This window comes from Spermophilus citellus (assembly GCF_964194105.1).
Source record: "Spermophilus citellus genome assembly, chromosome: 15".
NCBI classification, from domain to species: Eukaryota; Metazoa; Chordata; class Mammalia; order Rodentia; family Sciuridae; genus Spermophilus; species Spermophilus citellus.
Genome location: NC_138195.1, coordinates 34,723,575 through 34,748,167, shown reverse-complemented (window position 1 = coordinate 34,748,167; position 24,593 = coordinate 34,723,575). Strand labels below are relative to the sequence as shown.

Below are 24,593 nucleotides of genomic sequence, written 5' to 3'. Positions count from 1 at the left end.
GTGAAAGTACCATCCATAATGTTTGCACAGCAAGGGAATCACCTGGCAATGCATTTCACATCATCATTAATGCACAACTGTACATACATTCAGTATATAGTCAAGATTTCTAAAGTGGTCCACTGAGAAAAATTTAAAAAAAAAATAATGAAAGTCATTCCCACAGTGTATCATTGAAAAATGGTTTAATTTGAAAGAAATGGAGTTTTTAGGCCTGTGCTATGGTAACAGGCAAGTGGAGCTTAAAAATGAAGCAATTTTCACAACCATGGCTCCATTCAAGACATATGATGCACCTTAATATAGTTCAATAACTTTTGCCTAAGTGTCAATTTTCTTTGTAACACGGCAGAGCCAGTGCTCACTGTCATTTAGGTCTAAAGACACACTATTAGTGATCTGAATGATCTGATGTCAGTTGAGGGACTGTGGAGGGAGGAGATACAGTTCTGAAATTTTTAAAAGTGTAGCTTTTCAAAAGAAGTCACTGCAGATCAGAAGCCAGGCCATGACTCTTACTCCTGTTTCTACCACGTCAGTTTTGCAGGTTTCCTGTTGTGAATGGCACCGACCCCAAGCCCACTCCCCTCATCCCACACATAACTGTACTTTTCCAGGAATAATTTAAGGATCCTGGAGGAAGGGAGGCTAATGAGCTAAGAGGTAAACAAATTTGAAAAAAGTGATAACGTACATTTGAAAATCCCTTTGCGGATGTATTTTGAAAACAGGAGTCAAATAAGGCAAATGTATACACTTAAAAATATATTCAGTTATCTACAGAAAAGGAGTGATCAGCAGAGCAGAGTATAACCATTGTGTTTTCAATATTAAGGGTATTTTTGTAGGTTGGCTGTGGAACTCAGCACTTAACATCAGGGCCTATTGATCATGGAGAAGCTGATTCCCTCCTGGTGGCTTATTTGAGCTGCTGTATGGGATATTTTTGCCATAATTTATTCCACCTGTGTCTGTCAGTTCCTTTCCACTTGCCTTCTCCATGACATTCTGGCTCATGTTTCTTCATAAAGCTCTAAGCCAGTTATTAATAACAGCCCAGTGAGCTCCTGATCCACCAAGAGTGTAAGGTATTTTTCACCAGAAAGAGAGATCATTTTCTTCACTTCAGACTTTGCTTACTAAACCCCTGAACAGTAAGTGCTGTTTTCTTTCTTTCTTTCTTTTTAAACTATAGCATTTTAAAATATTGGTGTAGGAGGAAAGTTAAGTGGGACTCTTGTTTGCTTCTGGTAGAAGAGGGTTAAGACTCACAAAGCCCCTTTCCATTTCCTGCATTTCAATATCCCAGCAAGTTTTATAAGGTGGATTATGAGAAATATTAATTGATTAGAATCTCATGCCTTTCATTTCCTTTCTGGCTAAATAAAAGCAGAAGAAGAAGCAAGGGATTAATAATACTATATATAAATTACTTGACTAAGCCCTGTGGCAGATTTGGTACTCCTGTCTCCTTGGTTTCCTCTCCAAACAGAATTTCACAGAGAAGTTTCACATTTGAAAAGTAACATGAAGAGGCGGGGGTTGGAAGGAGGGATTGGATGGGAGACATGGGCCCTTGTTGTTCCACATTCCAGGTTTGGGTGAGAGAGAGTGCTGTTTTTTTGCATGGGGCCATTGCTTCCTTGCTTTTTAGCCAAAGGCTTTGTGTCTGCAGTCTTCTTTTATAACCACTGCTTCTGAGAGTCCTGCAAAGCAGGTCACTGTGCTTGGAAAAGAGTCCTAGAGTCTGGAGAGATAGACACTTTGCTTGCTCCTTGTGGGCAGAGCTGAAACCTGACACTGCAGTCCTTCTGCAGGATCACAGACTAGCATAGCTTTCTACTTTGCTTATATATGTTCAGTCCCTAAACATGTGCCTCAGGCTTCCAGACAGAATGTGTAAGGGAGGTATTATAATGACTTGGAAAGGGGCAGATACGTTCCTGTTTTGGACCACTTATAAGTTGTATGATGGCAAGCAGAAATCAATTACTCTGAGTTCCAGTTTCCACCCTCATGAAATGGGAATCATAACCTATTTTACTGGGTTGCCCAGTTTACTCATAATGTATGTAAGTGGCCAAGTATAGCGAAAGCTATCTTAAAGTTATTTATAGAATTCTCCTTCAAAATTTTCTTAAATCTTCCTGATCATCTCTCATTTGTTTCATATTCAAACTCATAAGCCATGCAACACAGAGGATGGGTGGGTGGAAGATGGGGTCTTAGCAGCTCAGGACATTAAGGCTACAATTAAGCTCAATGATGATAGGAAGCTCCAGAAACCTTTCAGAGAATAAGCTATTGCGTTTCATAAACTTACCTGCTCTGTTATAATCAGCATTCTAAAGTTTTTCTTTTAGTTACTGTGCTTCTATGGTTCCAAAAGACTGGTTCCTGCCTTGCCAAATTGGATTCCATTCTGTGTCTAAGTAAGACAGAAAGGAAAGTTGTGTCTGAGGTACCTGCTTCTCGCGGTTACCCTGTGAATCAGGAGATACAAGATTTGTATTTTCCTCCGTAAGCTTTCATTTTGCAAAAACACACTTATTTCCTACCATGTGAAAGATACAGAGGTAGGCCAGGAAGGGGCTCATAGCCTTTTAATATGGAGAAAGAAGCCATTTTATTTACAGCTCCGGTAAAGAGCCAGAATGGGCTTGCTCATGATTTCGTGTTTTTCAGGGCCTCTCCTTGGGTGTCATCTCAAAGTAGCAACTTTGTGAGGCATAGAAGAACAATATCTCAATGTCATGCCTCATCCGCCCTGTCAAAAAGAAAAAAAAATGATTGAGCACCCACTTTGTTGGAAGCCCCTTCTTTTCTAAAGGAGGACATAGGCTTTGATTGAAACTTGAAATTTTGTTCTTCAAGCCATCTACTTTCTCAACTAAGCTTGACTTAACATGAAACCCAGCTGGTTTGAAGAATCATTTCTGTGCCTAGAAAGCATTAAAAGATGGCAGCCATGAATCTCTGCAGGAGGGTATGTGGTATATGCCCAGTAGACAGTTGAAGAGGTTTTGCCAAATGATCTTGAGAACTCAAACGTGTTCAGAGATTCTCTACTCTCTGTTCCTTGACCCCAAACCAGGGAGGACACTTCTAACAGCTGAGTTCTGAAGATGAACCCCCACCAATCTAACAAATCCCACTCCCATTCCCATTTCTGTTTCTTCATATCTCTTGAAAGACAGATTTGGTTGGTGCCTCTGTGTTGGGGGCTCTGTCAGAAAACCTCTGTTCCCCAGTCAGGGCTCTGAGCATTTCGTATGGCTTTGCTACAGCTGTGATTCATGGAGAGGGTTGGGAAATTTGCACAGATAAGTTTGATAACATTGTGTTTATTTTGATACCAGAATATCTCTAAATGTCATGTGCCCATAACTGAGTAATTCATGCATTTTAGGGGCAATGCACAATCTATTTCTGGTGGGAATATGGCAGGTGGAAATCTCAGCCTGCAGGACTCCTAGTTGTTGATGATTAAGGGGATACTTTTGTTCATGTATTGAAAAATAGTTCATGTTAGGCCCAGAGCATTGACTTGAAACATTTGAAGCATGGCCATAGATGGCTTGGGAAAGTCAAAACTGATAGGCATTGACATGGAAAAAATATGAGAGATTCAGTCTGAGAGATGAGAAACAGTGATTCCAGTCCTGCCTTCCCCTGGGGCCTATAGGCAATCAGGGGACTCTTGTGAGTACAGCTAGGCAGGCCAGTGCTCTGCTGTTTCCGACTATGTATTTGTCACAATTTCCAAGGGCTTTCCATGTCTTAAGGATTGTTGGTTTCCACTCATCAGTCTGAGTTGCTCCATTCTTCATCACAGTTGACTGACTCTGCTGCTCCCTTAAATCTCTGTTTATGGATTAGCAGACAGCATGCTGGGCTCCTGGCTTGAGTTCTTACCAATGCTGTGAAACTACAATGGCTGAGGCTGTGGGCTTTGGATGCAAACACATCTCCATCCAAATCCTTGGTCACCTCTTGCTAAATGTGTGATAGGACATTTGGATAGAATGGCTAACTCTGGGCTTAGGTCTTTTGATTAAGGAAGCAGAGGTATTAATAACCCACCTCATGAGGTTTTATGGAATGGAAATCAAAGTGTGTATGGGCTTAACTTTAGTTTTGAATTAAAACCTTTCAGATCCATGCAAGACAGATGTTGTCATCTCTGCTCTCTGGATGAAGTAGCTTCTGAGGTCAAGTACCTTGTCCAAGGCTGCAGAGCTAACAGTGCCAGAAACAGGATCTAAAACCAGTTCCATATGGCTCTAGATCCTACCTTCTCTCCCCCTCCCACCTTGAGGACTGACCATCTGTGACAAAACACTCAAAATTTATTTTGACAAGTTTTTTTCCTTGTGACCTTGACCTGCCAATTTTTCCAGTTTTTGTTTGTGATTTACTTTATTCTGGACTTTCTGTTCTTACATTGGCTGGAATCAATGATGTTGGGAGATGGTAGACTCTTTCCCAATAGCCAAGTCTGATGAAACACAGAATCTAATTTATCATCAAGGTAAATATTTGCCCATAGGTGTATTTTGCTAACTTGTTGTGACCTCTATACGTCTCTGGGCCTCATTTGCTAAATAAGAAGTTTATGAAAGGTCAAATGTCATTTCTGTTGCCAACATTTCTTTTTTACTTCAAATTTTACTACGGTTTCTCTTAGCTGGAGAGAGGAAAGTCACCTTGAAATCATTTCTTTTTTTTTTTTTTTTTTTTTTTAATTTTTTTTTAGAGAATTTTAATATTTATTTTTTTTAGTTTTCAGCGGACACAACATCTTTGTATGTGGTGCTGAGGATCGAACCCGGGCCGCACGCATGGCAGGCGAGCGCGCTACCGCTTGAGCCATATCCCCAGCCCTTGAAATCATTTCTAATCAGGAAACAAAGTATAAAAATTAGGGCTGCAATCATTCAAATACATATGCTGTTTGTTTATTCTCATTCAAGCTTTCTCCCATACAAGGATCAAGGCACTGATAAATAAATTTCTCAGAGTCATATTAAAATTTTCTTTCTGATATAATTCAGTTTGGGGCACAATTTAATGGCACTTTGATTAGTTCAGAAAATGAAACTTGAACTAAATGTCAGAGACTTATAGAACACTCAAAATCCATTTACCATTGAATATGCATATTTTTCAACAAACTCCCAATTTACTTGAATTTGAGGAGCTTAATGAGGGAACATCTTCATCACGCTATAGGAGCAGTGGCCATCCCAGAAGGACACTCCTATCCTGAATCCCTGCAGATCCTCTGCCACATTGTTGTTGCCTTCCAACAATTTGACTTAGTTTCTTAATTCAAGCAAAAAAACCCAAAAAAAACAAAAAAAACAAACAACAACAACAACAACAACAAAAACACAAGAAAAGCAACAGCATCAACAAAATTTTCCTGTGATTTCACAAGTTTTAAGAAGACAATTTTATTGAACATAATCTTTATGGGAAAGGGAGACATGTTGCAAGTGGAGATAAGATGAAAGCACTTGACACTGGGGTTTTATTTTTACATTTACATATATGTTTTTCTTGTTGTGATTGTCATTTGAACAAAATGAACTTTCAGTTTTCCAAGAAATCTTCTACCTTAAGTGCAGCTTTTAAGTTGATATTAGCTGAGAAGTAATTATTGCCAGAGACTGTGACTAGGATTCAGGATGGACAAGCCTGTTCCCAACTTCTAGAAAGACAGCAATTGTCCATGGTTTAGTGCATGGAAATGGTGTTGTGACTGGACATTCGTTATAGAAAAGTGGAAAATAAATTCTGAGGTGGTTGGAATGGATCCTAGAGGAGGTAACATTGAGAATGAAAAGATGAGTAGAAGTTTGACAGATCTGTGTGTTTAAATGCTAAAAAAAAAAAAAAAAAAAAAAAAGCCTGAGAATGTTTCATTCAAGGGGTACAATTTAGTAGGTAGCAGGCTAGAATGTAATTAACAATATTACCAATGCTTAGTAATCGCTTGCTTTCTAGGCAGAAGTATTATCTCATTTAATTCTTCCATTATCCTATGAAATTGGACTTTTGTCATCCTCAGTTTAAACAAGTTCTAAGAAATAGACAGTTAATATAACTTGCCAAAGATCTCATGATAAGTGGCATACCTGAGATTCAAATCTTAGTTTGATTCTGGACCTTTATTCAATTCCTGGGAGCATTCTCATTGTGTCTAGTTAATTTTCAGAGGATTCATGGGAGAAACTTGTCAGGTATAAGTTCACCAGTGGTTATAAAAAGAGCAAAAACATCAATAACAAACAATAATAAATTAGATAATACAAATAGAAAATAAGAAACTGTACTTTTAGTTAACCTTGTTGCTAGACAGTGAACTTGTAGCTGTGGCCTAGGGACTGTCCCAGGGACAAAGCGCAGACTGTTTTCATGTGAATAAATTAATGGCTCACTGTTATAAAGATGTTCTGTCAAATTCTGAAACCTCTGGGCCCAGAGAGGTCATTGTTTGACAATCCATCCATTGTTCAATGATCAGTTCACATTTACAGAAAATAGCCAGGATCAAATAAGAAGAGTGGGTATTAATTATGTGGATAGTTCCTTTTCATTACGATCAATTTCCATTGTATTACAGTTTCTTTCCAAAGTAACCTCATTTGAAAAAAGAACATATTTTTGTAATGTAACATATACCATTAAGACTATAAACTTGAACTCAGTGAAAAGTATTATTCTCTTGATTGCAAAAGAGATTTTTCCAAGTATATTCTGTTTTTTGTTTTGACCAAAAGTTCACATCGAATAAAGGGACATGGTAAGGATGGAAAGAAATGGAGAAAAGGAAAGTAGTATACTTTTATAGGATAAGTGTTGTCATTGTTGTTTGTTTTGCTCCCAGTGGATCAAGCCATTTAGAAAATGTATTCTTTTTGTAGTCCCAGGAGTTAGGATTGATTTGGGAAACATTTTAATACAAAAATAATAAGATAATAAAGCTTTCAAAGGCATGGGCTGGTGGCCGAGTGAGGAACAAGGAATACCATGAAGTCCAGCTCCTAGAAACCGAGAGTTATTGCTACTCTCCACCTTCTACCTGTCTAGCTTACTGTGTGAGATGTCACTACTCAGCTGTCCAATAAACAATGAACAAGTCAATTTGAATTAGATGCACCTAAATCTTCATGGAGTTAAGAAAAAGTAAAGTCTTAAAAACTAGATGAGAGATTCTACTTTCAATATGACCTTCTATAAAATAATGAACTGGGCCAGAGTATGTGGCATTCCCTGTGATCCCAGCTACTTTGGAGGCTGAACAATGAAGAATGCAAGTCCAAGTTCAGCCTGGGCAATTTAGGGAGACCATGTCTCAAAATAAATAATAAAAAGAACTGGGTTGGTAGTTCAATGGTAAAGTGCCCCTCGGTTCAATCCCCAGTGCCTAAATAAATAAATAAAATAATAAATTGACTCACAGTGGCCTCAGGAAATGAGGAAAAGAGAGGGAGACACATTCAAATGAGAGGGGAAAATGTGATCATGTGAAGTTTCAATATAAGGTACACTTGGCCCAGAATAACCAAGCATGTTATAGCAGAAATTGAAAGTCATGTCACTTAGATGTATTTTATTTTTCTGTTTATTTATTTTTATTTTTTTGGTACTAGAGATTGAACCCAGGGCCTTGCACATGAGTGCTCTACCACTAGCTGTACCCACCTCCCCTTTTATTTTCTTTTGAGACAGGGTCTCCCTGTGTTTCCCAGGATGGTCTGAACTTTGTTATCCTCTTGCCTCAGCCTCTTGAGTACCCGGGATTACAGGTATGGACCACAACTATGGTCCATACCTGTAATTAACTATGATGTTAAAATTATGCATTCAAGATAAAGCCAATGTCTTGAGAGATTCACATTTAATAAGTTCCAGCATAGTTTTTAAAGTCTTCTAATTTGTTTGAACTCTGTGCATATTTTTGGTATATATTTTATTAGATAAAAACACTAGGAAATATTTTTTCTGAAAATTTCTGCTATTAAATAGCTTCCCTTACTGAAAGAATTTCCCTTACATCCTGAAGAAATACCACTTGATTACTGAGATTCTAGCTGTCAGAATGAATGTAAATCAAAGTATTGGTCTGGGGCTGTAGCTCAGTGGCAGAGCACTTGCTTAGCATGTGTGAGGCACTGGGTTTAATCCTCAGCACCACATAAAAATAAATAAATAAATAGATAGATAAATAAATAAATAAAATAAAGGCATGCTGTATGTCTACACCTACAAAAAATTTTTTAAAGAGTATTGTGATACTTACAATTTTAATCATCAGTAAAATCTGTTTGTTAACAAATTTGGAATAATATAAACTTGTGCTTTCCAATGATTCATACATAGTAACAAGGGGAAGAACCAAACAGGAATTACCCAAATTCCTGTTTTTAATGAGTATTTCGAATGAGACAGGAATGTGTCCTTCAGTGAAAGATTTGTGTTGTTGAGCATATAAATTACACATTCTCATTAAAATGTTCCATTGACAAATGTAATTTTTATTTGATTCACGTTTGTTAAAATAATTGCTTAGAGAAAGTTACAATCAGGATAAATTACTTTTAAATAAATGGAGAGGAGCCGAATGTGGTAGCAAACACCTGCAATCTGGAGGCTGAGACAGGAAGATGACAAGTTCTAGTCCAGCCTCAGCAACTTAGAGATCCTGTCTCAAAACAAAACATAAAAGGACTGGGAGTGTGGCTCAATGGTTTAATCACCCGTGGGTTCAATCTCTGGTACCAAAAAATAAATAAAAAATTAAAAAATAAATATATGAAGAGGGAAGAAGACCAGGAGCAATAAGAACACTTTCTGTAGTTTCTGATATAATAGAGACAGCCACGTTCTAAAAGAAAGGGCATGAGGAATAGGAACAGCTTCACCCAACCTTAACTGCTATGATCATACTGATATTTGTATGTATTTCTCTCCTCTCTTTAAAAAATTATTATTTCTATTATGAAGAGCACATAAAACTTCTACCCACAGTTTAACAAATAGTTGAAAGTGATTGCCAGGGTAGCCACACAGAACAAGAAACGAAGCTCCAGCCTTTCCCTTCCCCTGCCCTCACTTAGGCACCATGACCCTGATTTTATGGCCATCAATCTTGTTTTTTTTTCTTGGTAATTTACCACTGATACTATGGCAATTCGGACATACACCCCTGAACCATGCCCTTTAACTTGTTTTTCTACTTTATACAAAAGTACTTAAGTGGTGTGTTTTCTCTTGCTCCTTGCTTTTAAAAAATACAATAGTATGTTTGTGAGATCCCTGTTTTGTAGCCATAGTTTAATTTTCATTACTGTGTAATATTTCATTGTGTGACTATGCTGCAGTTTGCCTACATACTAATAGGCACTTGAGTTGTTGAAGATATTATGAATGATGTTTGGATGTGTGTCCTGGTACAGATAACCTGATGTTACCTTAGAGGTTGTACTTAGCAGTGTAATGTGTGGCCATAAGTATGAGTTATAATCACACTTAAATATTTTCTAAGTAGCATTTCCATGATTTTATTTGATAATAATCATCATTTGAATGGACAATGGTATTCCATTTGTGGTGAACTCATAGTTTATTTAGCCAGTTTTCTTATTGTTGCTTTTAATTTTTTTTCCCATAATGAAAATGACACAGTGGATATGCCTGATGGATATGATGTATGTGTTTATCTTGTAATAATCTTAAGTTTATGGTTTATTGACTTATGACTTATTATTCACTTACTCAATTATGTTTTGTCTACTTTTCTATGTGTATAATATTACAGATTAAGCATTACTAATCCAAAAACCTCAAATCCAAAATGCTCCAAAGTGTGAAACTTTTTGAACACCAACATGACACCAATGGAACATTCCACACTTGACCTCATGCCATGGGTTGCAGTCAAACCACAGATGCACTAAAAATATTGTATGAAATGACATTTCAGGCTATGAAACATAAGTGAATGTCTAGTTTAGACCTGGGTCCCATCCCTAAGATATATCATTCTGTATATATAACAAATTTTCCAAATCTGGAAAACTCAGAAATCTGTAACAATCATTTGGGATCAGGATTCTTCAACCTGTACTTCAATTGATTTAAAAAAAATAAAATAAAATTTAAAAAATGTCTTACCAGGAAAGGGTATGGTGTGGTGTCAGGGCAAGGCAAAAAGACTGCAGTGAAGGCTTTTGAGCACAAAGTCTTTATATTTAAGACATGCCATTCCTGTTACCAGCTCAGCTTAGACTTGTTTTGCTCTATTCAAGACAGAAATGATGAAGAGGGAAGCAACACCATGGGAACGAGGCTTTACTGAGCATAAAAAGAGTAGCATAGGGGTTTGGGTTTCTAGGTGGACTTGTGTTGAAGCAAGGGTGGGCTTATACACACAAAAAGGTGGGCTCCTGCAGGCACATGTCTTATCAGTTCTTTGTTCTCAGCACTGGGAGCAGCACTTGACACTGGGGATCTGCTCCTGTGCACTGGGTCTTCTGCAATAGGCTGGGAAAAAAAACAGTTGAGGTGCCAAAACCCCTACTTCAGGAAGGTCATATAGAGGTCAAGTTCAGGCATACTGCTCTTGTGGGGGTTGTGGGAAAGTGTGATGAGGAATCAACAGGTCCTGAACCTGGTCATTAGTGGAAACGTGTTTTTTGAAAGAAGCTTGTGTTAGGCAGGAGTTGGGGAATGGGGCCCTCCCAGCTCTGTCTCAATTAGCATAGATTAGCCAAAGGAGAATTACATGGTTGAGGGATATTGCAGTCATGTTTTAAAATCAGGTTTTTTTCTTTTTTTTTTATTGGTTGTTCACAACATTACAAAGCTCTTGACATATCATATTTCATACATTAGATTGAAGTGGGTTATGAACCCCCAATTTTTACCCCAAATGCAGATTGCAGAATCACGTCGGTTACACATCCACAATTTTACATAATGCCCTATTAGTAATTGTTGTATTCTGCTACCTTTCCTATCCCCTACTATCCCCCCTCCCCTCCCCTCCCATCTTCTCTCTCTACCCCATCTACTGTAATTCATTTTTCTCCTTGTTTATTTTCCCATTCCCCTCACAACCTCTTATATGTAATTTTGTATAGCAATGAGGGTCTCCCTTCATTTCCATGCAATTTCCCTTTTCTCTCTCTTTCCCTCCCATCTCATGACTCTGTTTAATGTTAATCTTTTCTTCCTGCTCTTCCTCCCTGCTCTGCTCATAGTTGCTCTCATTATATCAAAGAAGACATTTGGTATTTGTTTTTCAGGGATTGGCTAGCTTCACTAAGCATAATCTGCTCTAGTGCCATCCATTTCCCTGCAAATTCCATGATTTTGTCATTTTTTTAATGCTGCGTAATACTCCATGGTGTATAAATGACACATTTTTTTTATCCATTCATCTATTGAAGGGCATCTGGGTTGGTTCCACAGTCTAGCTATTGTGAATTGTGCTGCTATGAACATCGATGTGGCAGTATCCCTGTAGTATGCTCTTTTAAGGTCTTCAGGGAATAGTCCGAGAAGGGCAATAGCTGGGTCAAATGGTGGTTCCATTCCCAGCTTTCCCAGGAATCTCGAAACTGCTTTCCAAATTGGCCGCACCAATTTGCAGTCCCACCAGCAATGTACAAGTGTACCCTTTTCTCCACATCCTCGCCAGCACTTGTTGTTGTTTGACTTCATAGTGGCTGCCAATCTTACTGGAATGAGATGGTATCTTAGGGTGGTTTTGATTTGCATTTCTCTGACTGCTAGAGATGGTGAGCATTTTTTCATGTACTTGTTGATCGATTGTATATCCTCCTCTGAGAAGTGTCTGTTCAGGTCCTTGGCCCATTTGTTGATTGGGTGATTTGTTATCTTATTGTCTAATTTTTTGAGTTCTTTGTATACTCTGGATATTAGGGCTCTATCTGAAGTGTGAGGAGTAAAAATTTGTTCCCATGATGTAGGCTCCCTATTTACCTCTCTTATTGTTTCTCTTGCTGAGAAAAAACTCTTTAGTTTAAGTAAGTCCCATTTGTTGACTCTTGTTATTAACTCTTGTGCTACGGGTGTCCTATTAAGGAATCTGGAGCCCGAACCCACAATATGTAGATTGGAACCAACTTTTTCTTCTATCAGATGCAGAGTCTCTGATTTGATATCAAGCTCCTTGATCCATTTTGAGTTAACTCTTGTGCATGGCGAGAGGAGGGGATTCAGTTTCATTTTGTTGCATATGGATTTCCAGTTTTCCCAACACCATTTGTTGAAGATGCTATCCTTCCTCCATTGCATGCTTTTAGCCCCTTTATCAAATATAAGATAGTTGTAACTTTGTGGATTAGTCTCTGTGTCCTCTATTCTATACCATTGGTCCACCCGCCTGTTTTGGTACCAGTACCATGCTGTTTTTGTCACTATTGCTCTGTAATATAGTTTGAAATCTGGTATCGCTATACCGCCTGATTCACACTTCCTGCTTAGAATTGCTTTTGCTATTCTGGGTCTTTTGTTTTTCCATATGAATTTCATGATTGCTTTATCTATTTCTACAAGAAATGCCATTGGGATTTTGATTGGCATTGCATTAAACCTATAGAGAACTTTTGGTAATATCGCCATTTTGATGATGTTAGTTCTACCTATCCATGAACAGGGTATATTTTTCCATCTTCTAAGATCTTCTTCTACTTCTCTCTTTAGGGTTCTGTAGTTTTCATTGTATAAATTTTTCACCTCTTTTGTTAGGTTGATTCCCAAGTATTTTATTTTTTTTTTTGAGGATATTGGAATGGAGTGTTTTTCCTCATTTCCGTTTCAGAAGTTTTGTCGCTAATATACAGAAATGCCTTTGATTTATGCGTGTTGATTTTATATCCTGCCACTTTGCTGAATTCATTTATTAGTTCTAGTAGTTTCTTTGTAGACCCTTTTGGGTCTTCTAGGTATAGAATCATGTTGTCTGCAAATAGTGATAATTTAAGTTCTTCTTTTCCTATTTTTATGCCTTTAATTTCTTTCGTCTGTCTAATTGCTCTGGCCAGTGTTTCGAGAACTATATTGAATAGAAGTGGTGATAGAGGGCATCCCTGTCTTGTTCCAGATTTTAGAGGGAATGCCTTTAATTTTTGTCCATTCAGAATGATGCTAGCCTGAGGCTTAGCATAGATAGCTTTTACAATGTCAAGGTAAGTTCCTGTTATCCCTAGTTTTTCTAATGTTTTGAACATAAAGGGATGCTGTACTTTGTCGAATGCTTTCTCTGCGTCTATCGAGATGATCATATGGTTCTTATCTTTAAGTCTATTGATGTGGTGAATAACATTTATTGATTTCTGTATATTGAACCATCCTTGCATCCCAGGGATGAATCCTACTTGATCATGGTGCACAAGTTTTTTGATGTGTTTTTGTATTCGATTCGCCAGAATTTTATTGAGGATTTTGCATCTAGGTTCATTAGAAATATTGGTCTGTAGTTTTCTTTCTTTGAGGTGTCTTTGTCTGGTTTCGGAATCAGGGTGATGTTGGCCTCATAGAATGAATTTGGAAGAGCTCCCTCTTTTTCTATTTCCTGAAATAACTTGAAAAGTATTGGTATTAATTCTTCTTTAAAGGTTTTGTAAAACTCCGCTGTATACCCATCCGGTCCTGGGCTTTTCTTGGTTGGTAGTCTTTTGATTGCTTCTTCAATTTCATCCATTGATATTGGTCTGTTCAAATTGTGTGTATCCTCCTGACTCAGTCTGGGCAAATCATATGACTTAAGAAACTTATCGATGTCTTCACTATCTTCTATTTTATTGGAATATAGTTTTTCAAAATAATTTCTAATTGTCTTTTGTATTTCTGTAGCATCTGTTGTGATATTGCCTTTTTCATCCCGTATGTTAGTAATTTGAGTTCTCTCTCTTCTTCTCTTCGTTAGCATGGATAAAGGTCTGTCGATCTTATTTATTTTTTTGAAGAACCAACTTTTAGTTTTGTTAATTTTTTCAATAGTTTCCTTTGTTTCAATTTCATTGATTTCCTCTCTGATTTTAATTATTTCTTGCCTTCTGCTACATTTGCTGTTGTTTTGCTCTTCCTTTTCTAGGGCTTTGAGATGAAGTGTGAGCTCACTTATTTGTTGTTTTTTTCTTTTTTTGAGGAATGATCTCCAGGCGATGAATTTTCCTCTTAAAACTGCTTTCATTGTGTCCCATAGATTCCGATATGTTGTGTCTGTATTTTCATTTATCTCTAAGAATTTTTTGATTTCCTCCTTTATGTCTTCTGTAACCCATTGATCATTCAGTAACATATTGTTCATTTTCCATGTGATGTAGGATTTTTCCTTCCTTCTTTTATCATTGATTTCCAGTTTCATTCCATTATGATCAGATAAAATGCATGGTATTATCTCCACCCCTTTATATTTACTGAGGGTTGCCCTATGGCATAATATATGGTCTATTTTTGAGAAGGATCCATGTGCTGCTGAGAAAAAAGTATATCCATTTGATGATGGTTGATATATTCTATATATGTCAGTTAAGTCTAGGTTATTGATTGTGGTATTGAGTTCTATAGTTTCTTTATTCAACTTTTGTTTGGAGGATCTGTCCAATGGTGAGAGAGGTGTGTTGAAGTCACAAATAATTATTGTGTTGTGGTCTATTTGATTCTTGAACTTGAGGAGAATTTGTTTTATGAATGTCGCAGCACCATTATTTGGTGCATAAATATTGATAATTGTTATGTCTTGTTGGTGAATGGTTCCTTTTAACAGTATATAATGTCCTTCCTTATCCCTTTTGATTAATTTAGTCTTGAAGTTGATTTTATTCGATATGAGGATGGCCATCCCTGCTTGCTTACGAGGACCATGTGCGTGGTATATTTTTTCCCATCCTTTTACCTTCAGCCTGTGTATGTCTTTTCCAATCAGATGTGTCTCCTGGAGGCAGCATATTGTTGGATTTGTTTTTTTAATCCATGATACCAGCCTATGTCGCTTTATTGGTGAGTTTAAGCCATTAACGTTTAGAGTTACTATTGATATTTGGTTTGTACTTCCAGCCATGTTTGATTATTTATCTTTTTTTTTTCTAATTTAGTTTGTTTCTCCATTATTATCTTCCCCCCGCCCTCTGTCTTTACCGAGGCACTTCCCAGTGATGGTTTTGGTTATTGTTTTTCATTTCTTCCTTGTGTAGTGTTTTGCTCAAGATGCTTTGCAATGCTGGTTTTCTGGCTGCAAATTCTTTTACCTTTTGTTTATCGTGAAAGATTTTTATTTCGTTGTCATACCTGAAGCTTAATTTTGCTGGATACAGAATTCTTGGTTGGCATCCATTGTCTTTCGGTGTTTGAAATACATTGTTCCATGACCTTCTTGCTTTCAGCGTCTGTGATGAAAAATCCATTGTTAACCGTATTGGTTTACCCCTGAATGTAATCTGCCTCCTTTCTCTTGTAGCTTTTAATATTTTCTCTTTGTTCTGTATATTGGATATCTTCATAACAATGTGTCTTGGCGTTGGTCTACTGTGATTTTGTGTGCTCGGTGTCCTGTATGCATCTACAATTTGTATATCTGTTTCCTTTTTTATTTCTGGAAAATTTTCTGTAATTATTTCATTTAGCAGGTTACTCATTCCCTTGGTTTGAATCTCTGTACCTTCTTCTATCCCGATGACTTGTAAGTTTGTTTTTTTTATGTTATCCCATAACTCTTGGATGTTTTTCTCGTGATTTTTTACCAGCCTTTCTGAGTTGGCTAGACTCTTTTCAAGATGATATATTTTGTCTTCATTATCTGAAGTTCTGGCTTCTACTTGCTCCACTCTGTTAGTGATACTCTCAATTGAGTTTTTAATTTGGTTTGTCGTTTCCTTCATTTCTAGAATTATTGTTTGATTTTTTTTTATAATCTCTATCTCCTGATAAAGATGCTTAACTTCTTCTTTTATCTGTTTATGTAATTCGTTTTCAATGTGTTCTTTCGCTGCTTGAATTTGCTGTCTCATATCCTCTTTAAGGTTCCATTCCATCTGTCTAAGGTGTTCCTTGAGTTATTTATATGACCGTTTTTCTGATGACTCTAGGTCCTCCTGAATATTTAGGCTGTCCTGCATTGTTTGTACTCCTTTTCTTCCTTGCTTTTTCATGCTGCTCATGTTACTTCTTGTTCTGTTTGACTGCTGAGTTATTGTTTACTCCTATAAATTTATTTGATGCTTGGGAGGAAAGGTATTAGAAGGGAAGGGAAGAAGTCACTAAAGAGAACGAGAGTCAGCAGGTAGAATTCAAGGAAGGGAGAATAAGAAAATTGAAAAGAAATGAAAAGACAAAAGAAGAAAAAAATAGGAAATAAAAAAACAAAAGAAATTAAAAAAATAATAATAAAAATTAAAATTAGAAGAAAAAAATAAAAAAAAATTTAAAAATTAAAAAAACAACAAGAAAGAGAAATGAAAATGAAAAAAAACCCAAATCAAAAAAAAAAAGAAAGAAAAAAAAACTAATAAATGCAGTCTTAGAGTTTGATTAACTTCTCTTCCAGTAGGTGGCGCTGTGTCCACCAGGCCAAGCTTCTCTTGTCAATACGTGGGAACCAATCACTGTGCAGCAGTTCCTCCTCCCAGACTGGGCGAGTCTCCAATCCTGAGTGCCTAGGGCCTCCTCTTGTGTCTAGTCACTTCCCCACTTTTCCTCCAGCCAGGCCCCTCTCACCGGTGACGCTCACCACAATACTTGCTACACGCCAGGTCTGCTGCTTCCGGGAGCCCTATTTTCATGGATGACTGGGCACACTCTCCCTGTTTGCCATTCTCTCAGACCCTAAGTTTGTAGAGCTCGGGGCTGAGAATCCTCAGAGAATTTTACTTGCCCTCTGGTAGCCACGCCCCCGGTAGCTGGTGCAAGAGACCTCAGTTGTCAGCACTGGTGGGAGCAGTAGCTGGGAGTTCTGCGCCGCGGGTCCCGCGCCACGTCTGATTCCCTCGGTCTGGCTATCGTGCTCACGGGAGAGCTGGGAGGGGCCCTTAAGGTTTCCCCGATGTGTGGAGAGGGAAGGCTAGGGAATTACACACCTGTAGCCACAGGTTTCAATGAAGTTATCTCCTCCGCCACAGTCTGGTGACGTCAGTTCTCTGCCATGGTGGTATCTCTTGCAAATGGCGACAGTTCGTTTCCCTTTGCCGGGTGACCAATGCAACGGGTGGGTCCTTACTGTCTCTCCGAAGCCCCGTTTCAAACCTGTGGCCACTACCTATGAAGGCTCGGTTGGCATTTACCTCCGTAGGATGAGAAGGGCTGACCAGTTGTTTCAGCCGGATGGATTAATGCTGAGTCACAGCTGTTTGTCTGCAGGAAGCAGGAGAACAGAAGCTTGAATTCAGCTGATCCGGGCTCAGTGTGTGTTCTGAGAGGCCCAGACTGTTTGCCCCAGATCCACGTCAGCTCAGCATTGCCTAGAGATCCTGAGCAAACAGAAATTAGACTGTTTACGACTCCCTATTCCCGCACAGCTGAAGAGATCAGAGACTTGATCTCTCCGCGCCCGCCGCCATGTTGGATCTCCTTAAAATCTGTTGTTATAAACTCACTCTTCCATTTTTTAATTTCTTAAACTGATACAAAATCCTAAAACTATAATACTTAAAAATCAGTCATACAATCTGATGAGTTACGTACTCTCTTACATACAGAATTTTTTGTTTGTTTGTTTTTAGTGTTGTTTTGCCATGAAGATATTGAAGCATTTGTTTTAAAATATTTTTTTAGGAACTTTTTTCTTTAAAAATTGTGAATGTTTTCCCTGCCAGGAAAACTCTAGAAGTCAGCTGAATGTTTCTATTAAATGTTCAGGTTTTATCCATACAGTCTGATGAAATAAAATTAAAATGTCACTTTTTTTCCAAAGCCCACTCTTCAACATCTCCTTCCTGTCTACTTTTGAAAGTTATTTTAGAGTTTCTGCAGGCGGGCTCCCCACCCCTCCATTACCTCAAGGTCCAATTAAACCCTTTAATGTGCTTTGACACAGGAACCAAGATTGCTAGGAGACCACCTGTGCTGAATATACTGGGCCTAGCAAGAGCAGACTGAGGGGAAAAACAAAAACAAAAACAGAAAACAAGGAGCTGTGCTACCTATCATTACCTGGGTTTATTTCAGGTGAGTTTAATTGAGAGACATGGAGGAAGTAAAGCATTTGATGTCCTATTCAGTGACCAAAACATGAAGGAGGAACTTGAGGAAAGGTCAAAGAAGGAAAAACTTTTTATTGTTGTTTTTAATTTTGGGCTGATGACATGGCTCAGTGGTAGAGCACTTGCCCAGTAGGTGGGAGGTCCTGGGTGTGATCCCAAACACTAGGGAAAGATTTTTTTTTTTTTGGTCATTACCTACCTTTTCCATGTCTTCAAATCATCATTTCCTGGTAATACCAACTGTACAAGCTAGAGGAATGGCAACTTCACAAATTCCAATAAAATGCTTAAGTGATAAATAACTGAAGATCTTTCATAAGTAAACTGCTGATGATGTGAAAAGAGCTATTTCTCTTCTTTAGAATGAAAGGAAGTTTAGCATTTGTCATATAGACCAACCCGTGATGGCCATGACATGGTGAAAGTGATATGGGGGAAATATTTTAATCATGTTTGGTTACAAAAGGGTACGAAGTATTCCCTAGAAGACATACCTTCATCACTGTATTTTAATAATGCAAATATTAGGTTGAGTGGAAAGAATCTAGATTATGAATGTGTTTACTTGTGGATACTTTTCTCTTTTTTCCCCTAGGGAGCAGGAAAATTCTGAATATGACTGGAAAAAGTTGGATATTAATTTCTACTACTACCCCCCAAAGTCTGGAAGATGAAATTGTGGGGAGACTTCTAAAAATTTTGTTTGTTTTATTTGTTGACCTAATGTCTATTATGTATGTTGTTATAACTTCTTAGAAAACTGACTTCACATGTGCACTTCAAATTAAATTCCAGTGAATAAAGATTTGTATTTTAATATGTTGAGTGATTTTTAATTTGATGACATCACCAATTCATTCTAGAAGCCAACAGAATATTACACTAAAAACAACATTGTGCATTCTTCAGTATTGTATGGTTTATAAATAAAGTTCACAATGATTGAATTGGAAGTTCTTCCCTCAAAATCAACACTACTGAGTTATAAGACTTCTTGATTTTTAAACAATGTTTTTATTTAGTATATTGACTAAAATTTGTAGGTCATATTATAAGTGTAGTTGATTTTTAAGGATCTATGACTATGTGAAATTTATATTTTTCTATTTTAATGCACCACACGTAACATCCCAGAAGCACAGTTTTGACATACAAAACGATAGCTTGTGTTCATTTTCTTATATACCTGTTTCATTAGTTTGTAGGTAGATTGTTTTTCTTAACCTTGGGAAATTAAAAGAGAGAAATATTTCTACCAATAAAGACTTAAGAGTTTGAAATGGAAATATTTAAAATATATTCTTTTAGGAAAACATGACATATAAGCAAAGAAGGGGGAAAAAGTGGATGGCCTGTGCTATCATCCTATTTGGAACTACATGTGCATTGTATGCCATATAAGGCTTACCATAATCCTAGGAGACAGGTGTGTGTTGTCCCCATTTTACCCATGAAGAAACCAAATCTTAGGGGGATTATGCCAGATTGAGTCCATAACCAGGAATTGGAAGACTTAGGTCTTGAGCCTCCCCAACCTATGGTATCAGATTCCCTCCAAAGGAAAACAGTAACATGTTATTAAAATAATATATTAAAATCTAGAGTTTAATCCTTTTTTATTAATAATAATGCTCCATTTATGTCCCTATTGCTGCATTTAATATTGCCCATGATTATTTTCTTATTCCACATTTAAAAACCTTTTATCAAGAGGATACAGGGGTACAGCTCAGTGGTAGAGCACTTGCAGAGCGTAAGTCAAGTGCTGGGTTTACACCCATCATTGAAAAAAAAAATGTTTACACTTTTCTCATGCCTAATCTGAAAAAATTCATTCTATTGCCTTGTTTTCTTAATTCTCTCAGTTTTAGAATATAACTGTTGGATTTTTTTAAGCTTTTGAAAAACAAGGTCTCTCTGTCCTTTAGACTTTTATTTTTTTTTTGGTGATCCTGGGGCTCTCTACCACCAAGCTATAACCCATGTCCTTCTTATTCTTTTATTTTGAGACAGGGTCTTTCTAAGTTGCTTAGTATGGCCTTGAACTTGCAATCTTCTTGCCTCAGCCTCCCTAGTTGCTGGGATTACTGGTGTATGCTATCGCACTTGGCTCACTTTTTTATTTTTATATTGGACACACACACTTAATAAAATTCTAATTTCTTCCATGTGATGACTGTCTTCTCAGATTTGGCCCATTCATTAATGCAAGGTTTCACGAGAACCTAATGAAGTGTGGAAGGAATCGGACCTTTGAGACATATTCCTTAACTGATTCTTACCTAACTTTTCAGTGGTACTGGATATTTAAACATACACCAAATAGAGACAAACTGAGCATTAATTGAAAATTGTAACAGCACTCATTAATTTGTGAAGCACTAAGTGACAAAGGTTGTAAATAGTCTAATGTTTTAGGTATCCTCTTGATTTAAATTACAGACATACAAGAACAATAAATCATGTAGCAATTCTAATAAAAATGGACATTTCCTAACCCTGGGGCATGATGGATTGAACTGTTATTTGTGTGGCTTCTTACACCCCAGTTGTCCTGGGTTGTTCTCTGCTGATCTTTCTGGGACCAGTCCTATTAACTGAGCAAACTGAGGGCAAGATGCCATGTGGGCCAATCTAAAACCAGCCATGAGTGCAGACTTATTTATAAACCCACAGGAGAGGCTCCTGAACATGCCCCACCATTTGACCTGGGACCAGGGTGAGGGAAGATTAGTCTGAAAGCACGGGAAGTCCTTAGTGGCCAACTGTGTTTCCAGTATGAGCCACTGCCCTTTCAGCCAGGAGGTGGCTATAAACTGATCTGCAGTGTGTCAGTGCTCTTGGACTCCTAGAAAAGGTGTGATGTCAAGGCACAGAGATTGACCTTTCAGCTGTTGTTTATGGAAGTTGGTTATGACTTGTACCATGGAGATCATTTACTCAAAGATTATTTGTCAAGTACCTACTGCCTGTCCAGAAGTGTTGTAGGTTCAGGTCTGTATTGGAGAACAAGAGATGCAGGGTGTCTGTCCTCATGGAACTTGCTTTCTGGTGAAGAGACAGAAAAAAAAAAAAGAATTGATAAACACGTGAGAATTTCATGTGATGTGAGAAAATAAAAGAGTAATGAGAGACAAGGCTTATGTGATAGAGCCTACTGGGCAGACACCTGGAGAGTGAGTGAGGATTCAAAGAGAATAGCAGGTACAAAGGGCCCAAGGTATCTTGAATGCATCAAAACACATTAGGAAGACCTGTGTGGTCATAACTTAGTGAGAAAATGGGAAGTTACATTTTCAGGATTGATAAAAATCAGCTTCTATGTTAAGTTTTTTGACATTTTTCTCACCATTGAATTAGGATACTTCTCCATGGCAGAAGATAGAGAAAATAAAGACCAGAAGACTTTCTTTGTGGCATTGTCTTTCCTTTGCGCTGGCACATCACAACTCACATCAAACAATGAACTCTCTCTCTAAGGGTTGCAGTTTTTCCATGATTACTCTAGGTTCATCATGTCTGGCCCTTAACTTGGCAAAATGCTAGGCAGCTCAATTATTCTGATAAATGAATTTAAAAAATGTGTTTTAGGATAGCTTTTTAAAAACCCAGGTGAAGCCAAAATTGCATCTGCTGTATTTTTTAAAATAATATCTTTATTGAGATTAATTCATATATTCATATACCATTTGGTTTTGATCAATGCACAACTTATATGTAATTTAAAGTGTATAGTTCAATGATTTTGATAGAGTTGTACAGCCATCGCCATCATCAGTTGGAGAACATTTTCATTGTCTTAAACAGGAACGCTGTGCATACTAATGCCAATTAGGAGTTACTCCCTGTTCCTTCAGTCTGTCTTGCTCCCCAGCCCTACACAACAAATAATCTAATTTCTGTTTACAGATTTGCCTGATTCTGGACATTTCAATGGATTATAAAATAAGAAGCCTTTTTTTGTCTGGCTTCTTTCACTTAGCATAATGTTTTAAAGTCTATCCATTTTGTAGTATATATCAGAACTTTCATGGTAGAAAATATTAATTTTATGGATATACAACATTTTCTTTGTTCATTCATCGGTAGTAGACATCTGCTTTGTCCTGTTTTTTTACTATTATGAATAATGCTGCTATGAACATTCATATATAAGACTTTGTGACAACATATGTCTCATTTATCTTGATTATATCCTTAGGGGTAGAGTTACTGCATAATACAACACTACCTTTAACCTTTTGAGGTGCTTCTGGACTGTTTTATAAAGTGGCTGCCTCATATCTGTGACTTTTAAAATGTTTTCTACTGATTTATATAGGGAAAAGAAGTTTTTAGACACCCTCATAATTCTTAATTTCAAATGTTAAATAGGTAGATTATAAAATAAAGGCTAAAGATTAAAGCATTTACATGCTCACTCTTAATTTATTATGAATTTAAAATTTTCACCTATTTTCTTTAAACTTCTATTTTAGGATATCTAGCAATCATAGCTTATTATTTGGGTTCCTTATTATCAGTTTTATTTTTTTTTATTGGTTGTTCAAAACATTACAAAGCTCATGACATATCATCTTCCATACATTTGATTCAAGTGGGTTATGAACTCCCCTTTTTTACCCCAAATACACGTTGTAGAATCACATCTGTTACATATTCACATTTTTACATAATACCATATTAATGACTGTTGTATTCTGCTACGTTTCCTATCCCCTACTATCCCCCCTCCCCTTCCCTCTCATTTTCCCTCTCTATCCCATCTGCTGTTGTTTAATTCTCTCCCTTGTTTTTTTTTCCCCTTTCCCCTCACAAACTCTTATATGTAATTTTGTGTAACAATGAGGGTCTCCTTCCATTTCCATACATTTTCCCTTCTCTCTCCCTTTCTCCCACCCCACTCGTCTCTGTTTAATGTTAATCTTTTCCTCATGCTCTTCTTCCCTGTTCTGATCTTAGTTGCTCTCTTTATATCAAAGAAGACATTTGGCATTTGTTTTTTAAGGATTGGCTAGCTTCACTTAGCATTATCTGCTCTAATGCCATCCATTTCCCTGCAAAATCCATGGTTTTGTCATTTTTTAGTGCTGTGTAATACTCCATTGTGTATAAATGCCACATTTTTTAATCCATTCATCTATTGAAGGGCATCTAGGTTGATTCAAAAGTCTAGCTATTGTGAATTGTGCTGCTATGATCATTGATGTGGCAGTATCCCTATAGTATGCTATTTTAAGGTCCTCAGGGAATAGACCGAGAAGGGCGATAGCTGGGTCAAATGGTGGTTCCATTCCCAGCTTTCCTAGGAATCTCCATACTGCGTTCCATATTGGCCGCACCAATTTGCAGTCCCACCAGCAATGTACAAGTGTACCCTTTTCTCCACATCCTCCCCAGCACTTACTGTTGTTTGACTTCATAATGGCTGCCAATCTTACTGGAGTGGGATGGTATCTTAGGGTGGTTTTGATTTGAATTTCTCTGACTGCTAGAGATGGTGAGCATTTTTTCATATACTTATTGATTGATTGTATGTCCTCCTCTGAGAAGTGTCTGTTCAGATCCTTAGCCCATTTGTTGATTGGGTGATTTGTTATCTTATTGTCTAATTTTTTGAGTTCTTTGTATATTCTGGATATTAGGGCTCTATCTGAAGTGTGAGGAGTAAAAATTTGTTCCCAGGATGTAGGTTCCCTGTTTACCTCTCTTATTGTTTCTCTTGCTGAGAAAAAAACTTTTAAGTTTAAGTAAGTCCCATTTGTTTATTCTTGTATATAACTCTTGGGCTATGGGCGTCCTATTTAGGAATTTGGAGCCCGACCCCACAATATGTAGATCAGAGCCAACTTTTTCTTCTATCAGACGCAGAGTCTCTGATTTGATATCAAGCTCCTTGATCCATTTTGAGTTAACTTTTGTGCATGGCGAGAGAAAGGGGTTCAGCTTCATTTTGTTGCATATGGATTTCCAGTTTTCCCAACACCATTTGTTGAAGATGCTATCCTTTCTCCATTGCATGCTTTTAGCACCTTTATCAAATATAAGATAGTTGTAACTTTGTGGATTGGTCTCTGTGTCCTCTATTCTGTACCATTGGTCCACCTGCCTGTTTTGGTACCAGTATCATGCTGTTTTTGTTACTATTGCTCTGTAATATAGTTTGAAATCTGGTATCGCTATACTGCCCGATTCACACTTCCTGCTTAGAATTGCTTTTGCTATTCTGGGTCTTTTGTTTTTCCATATGAATTTCATGATAGCTTTATCTATTTCTACAAGAAATGCTGTTGGAATTTTGATTGGCATTGCGTTGAACCTGTAGAGAACTTTGGGTAATATTGCCATTTTGATAATGTT

General features: G+C 37.4%; 2 protein-coding genes across 2 annotated transcripts in view; both read left to right on the top strand.

Annotated features, from left to right (window-relative positions):
* The first annotated feature begins 1,031 nt into the window (after window positions 1–1,031).
* On the top strand, window positions 1,032–19,050 carry LOC308634549 (myoregulin). Its single transcript, XM_081268428.1, has 3 exons — window positions 1,032–1,154; window positions 18,068–18,198; window positions 18,829–19,050. The coding sequence occupies exon 3, from the start codon at window positions 18,849–18,851 to the stop codon at window positions 18,987–18,989; it is 141 nt and encodes a 46-aa protein (XP_081124554.1). The 5' UTR covers window positions 1,032–1,154; window positions 18,068–18,198; window positions 18,829–18,848; the 3' UTR covers window positions 18,990–19,050.
* LOC308634548 (myoregulin) overlaps window positions 1,061–24,593 on the top strand; it is a 240,215-nt gene continuing 216,682 nt past the window's right edge. Inside the window, exon 1 of the mRNA XM_081268425.1 lies at window positions 1,061–1,154. The gene's annotated coding sequence lies outside the window, so the exon portion shown is untranslated. The remainder of the gene's footprint in view (window positions 1,155–24,593) is intronic.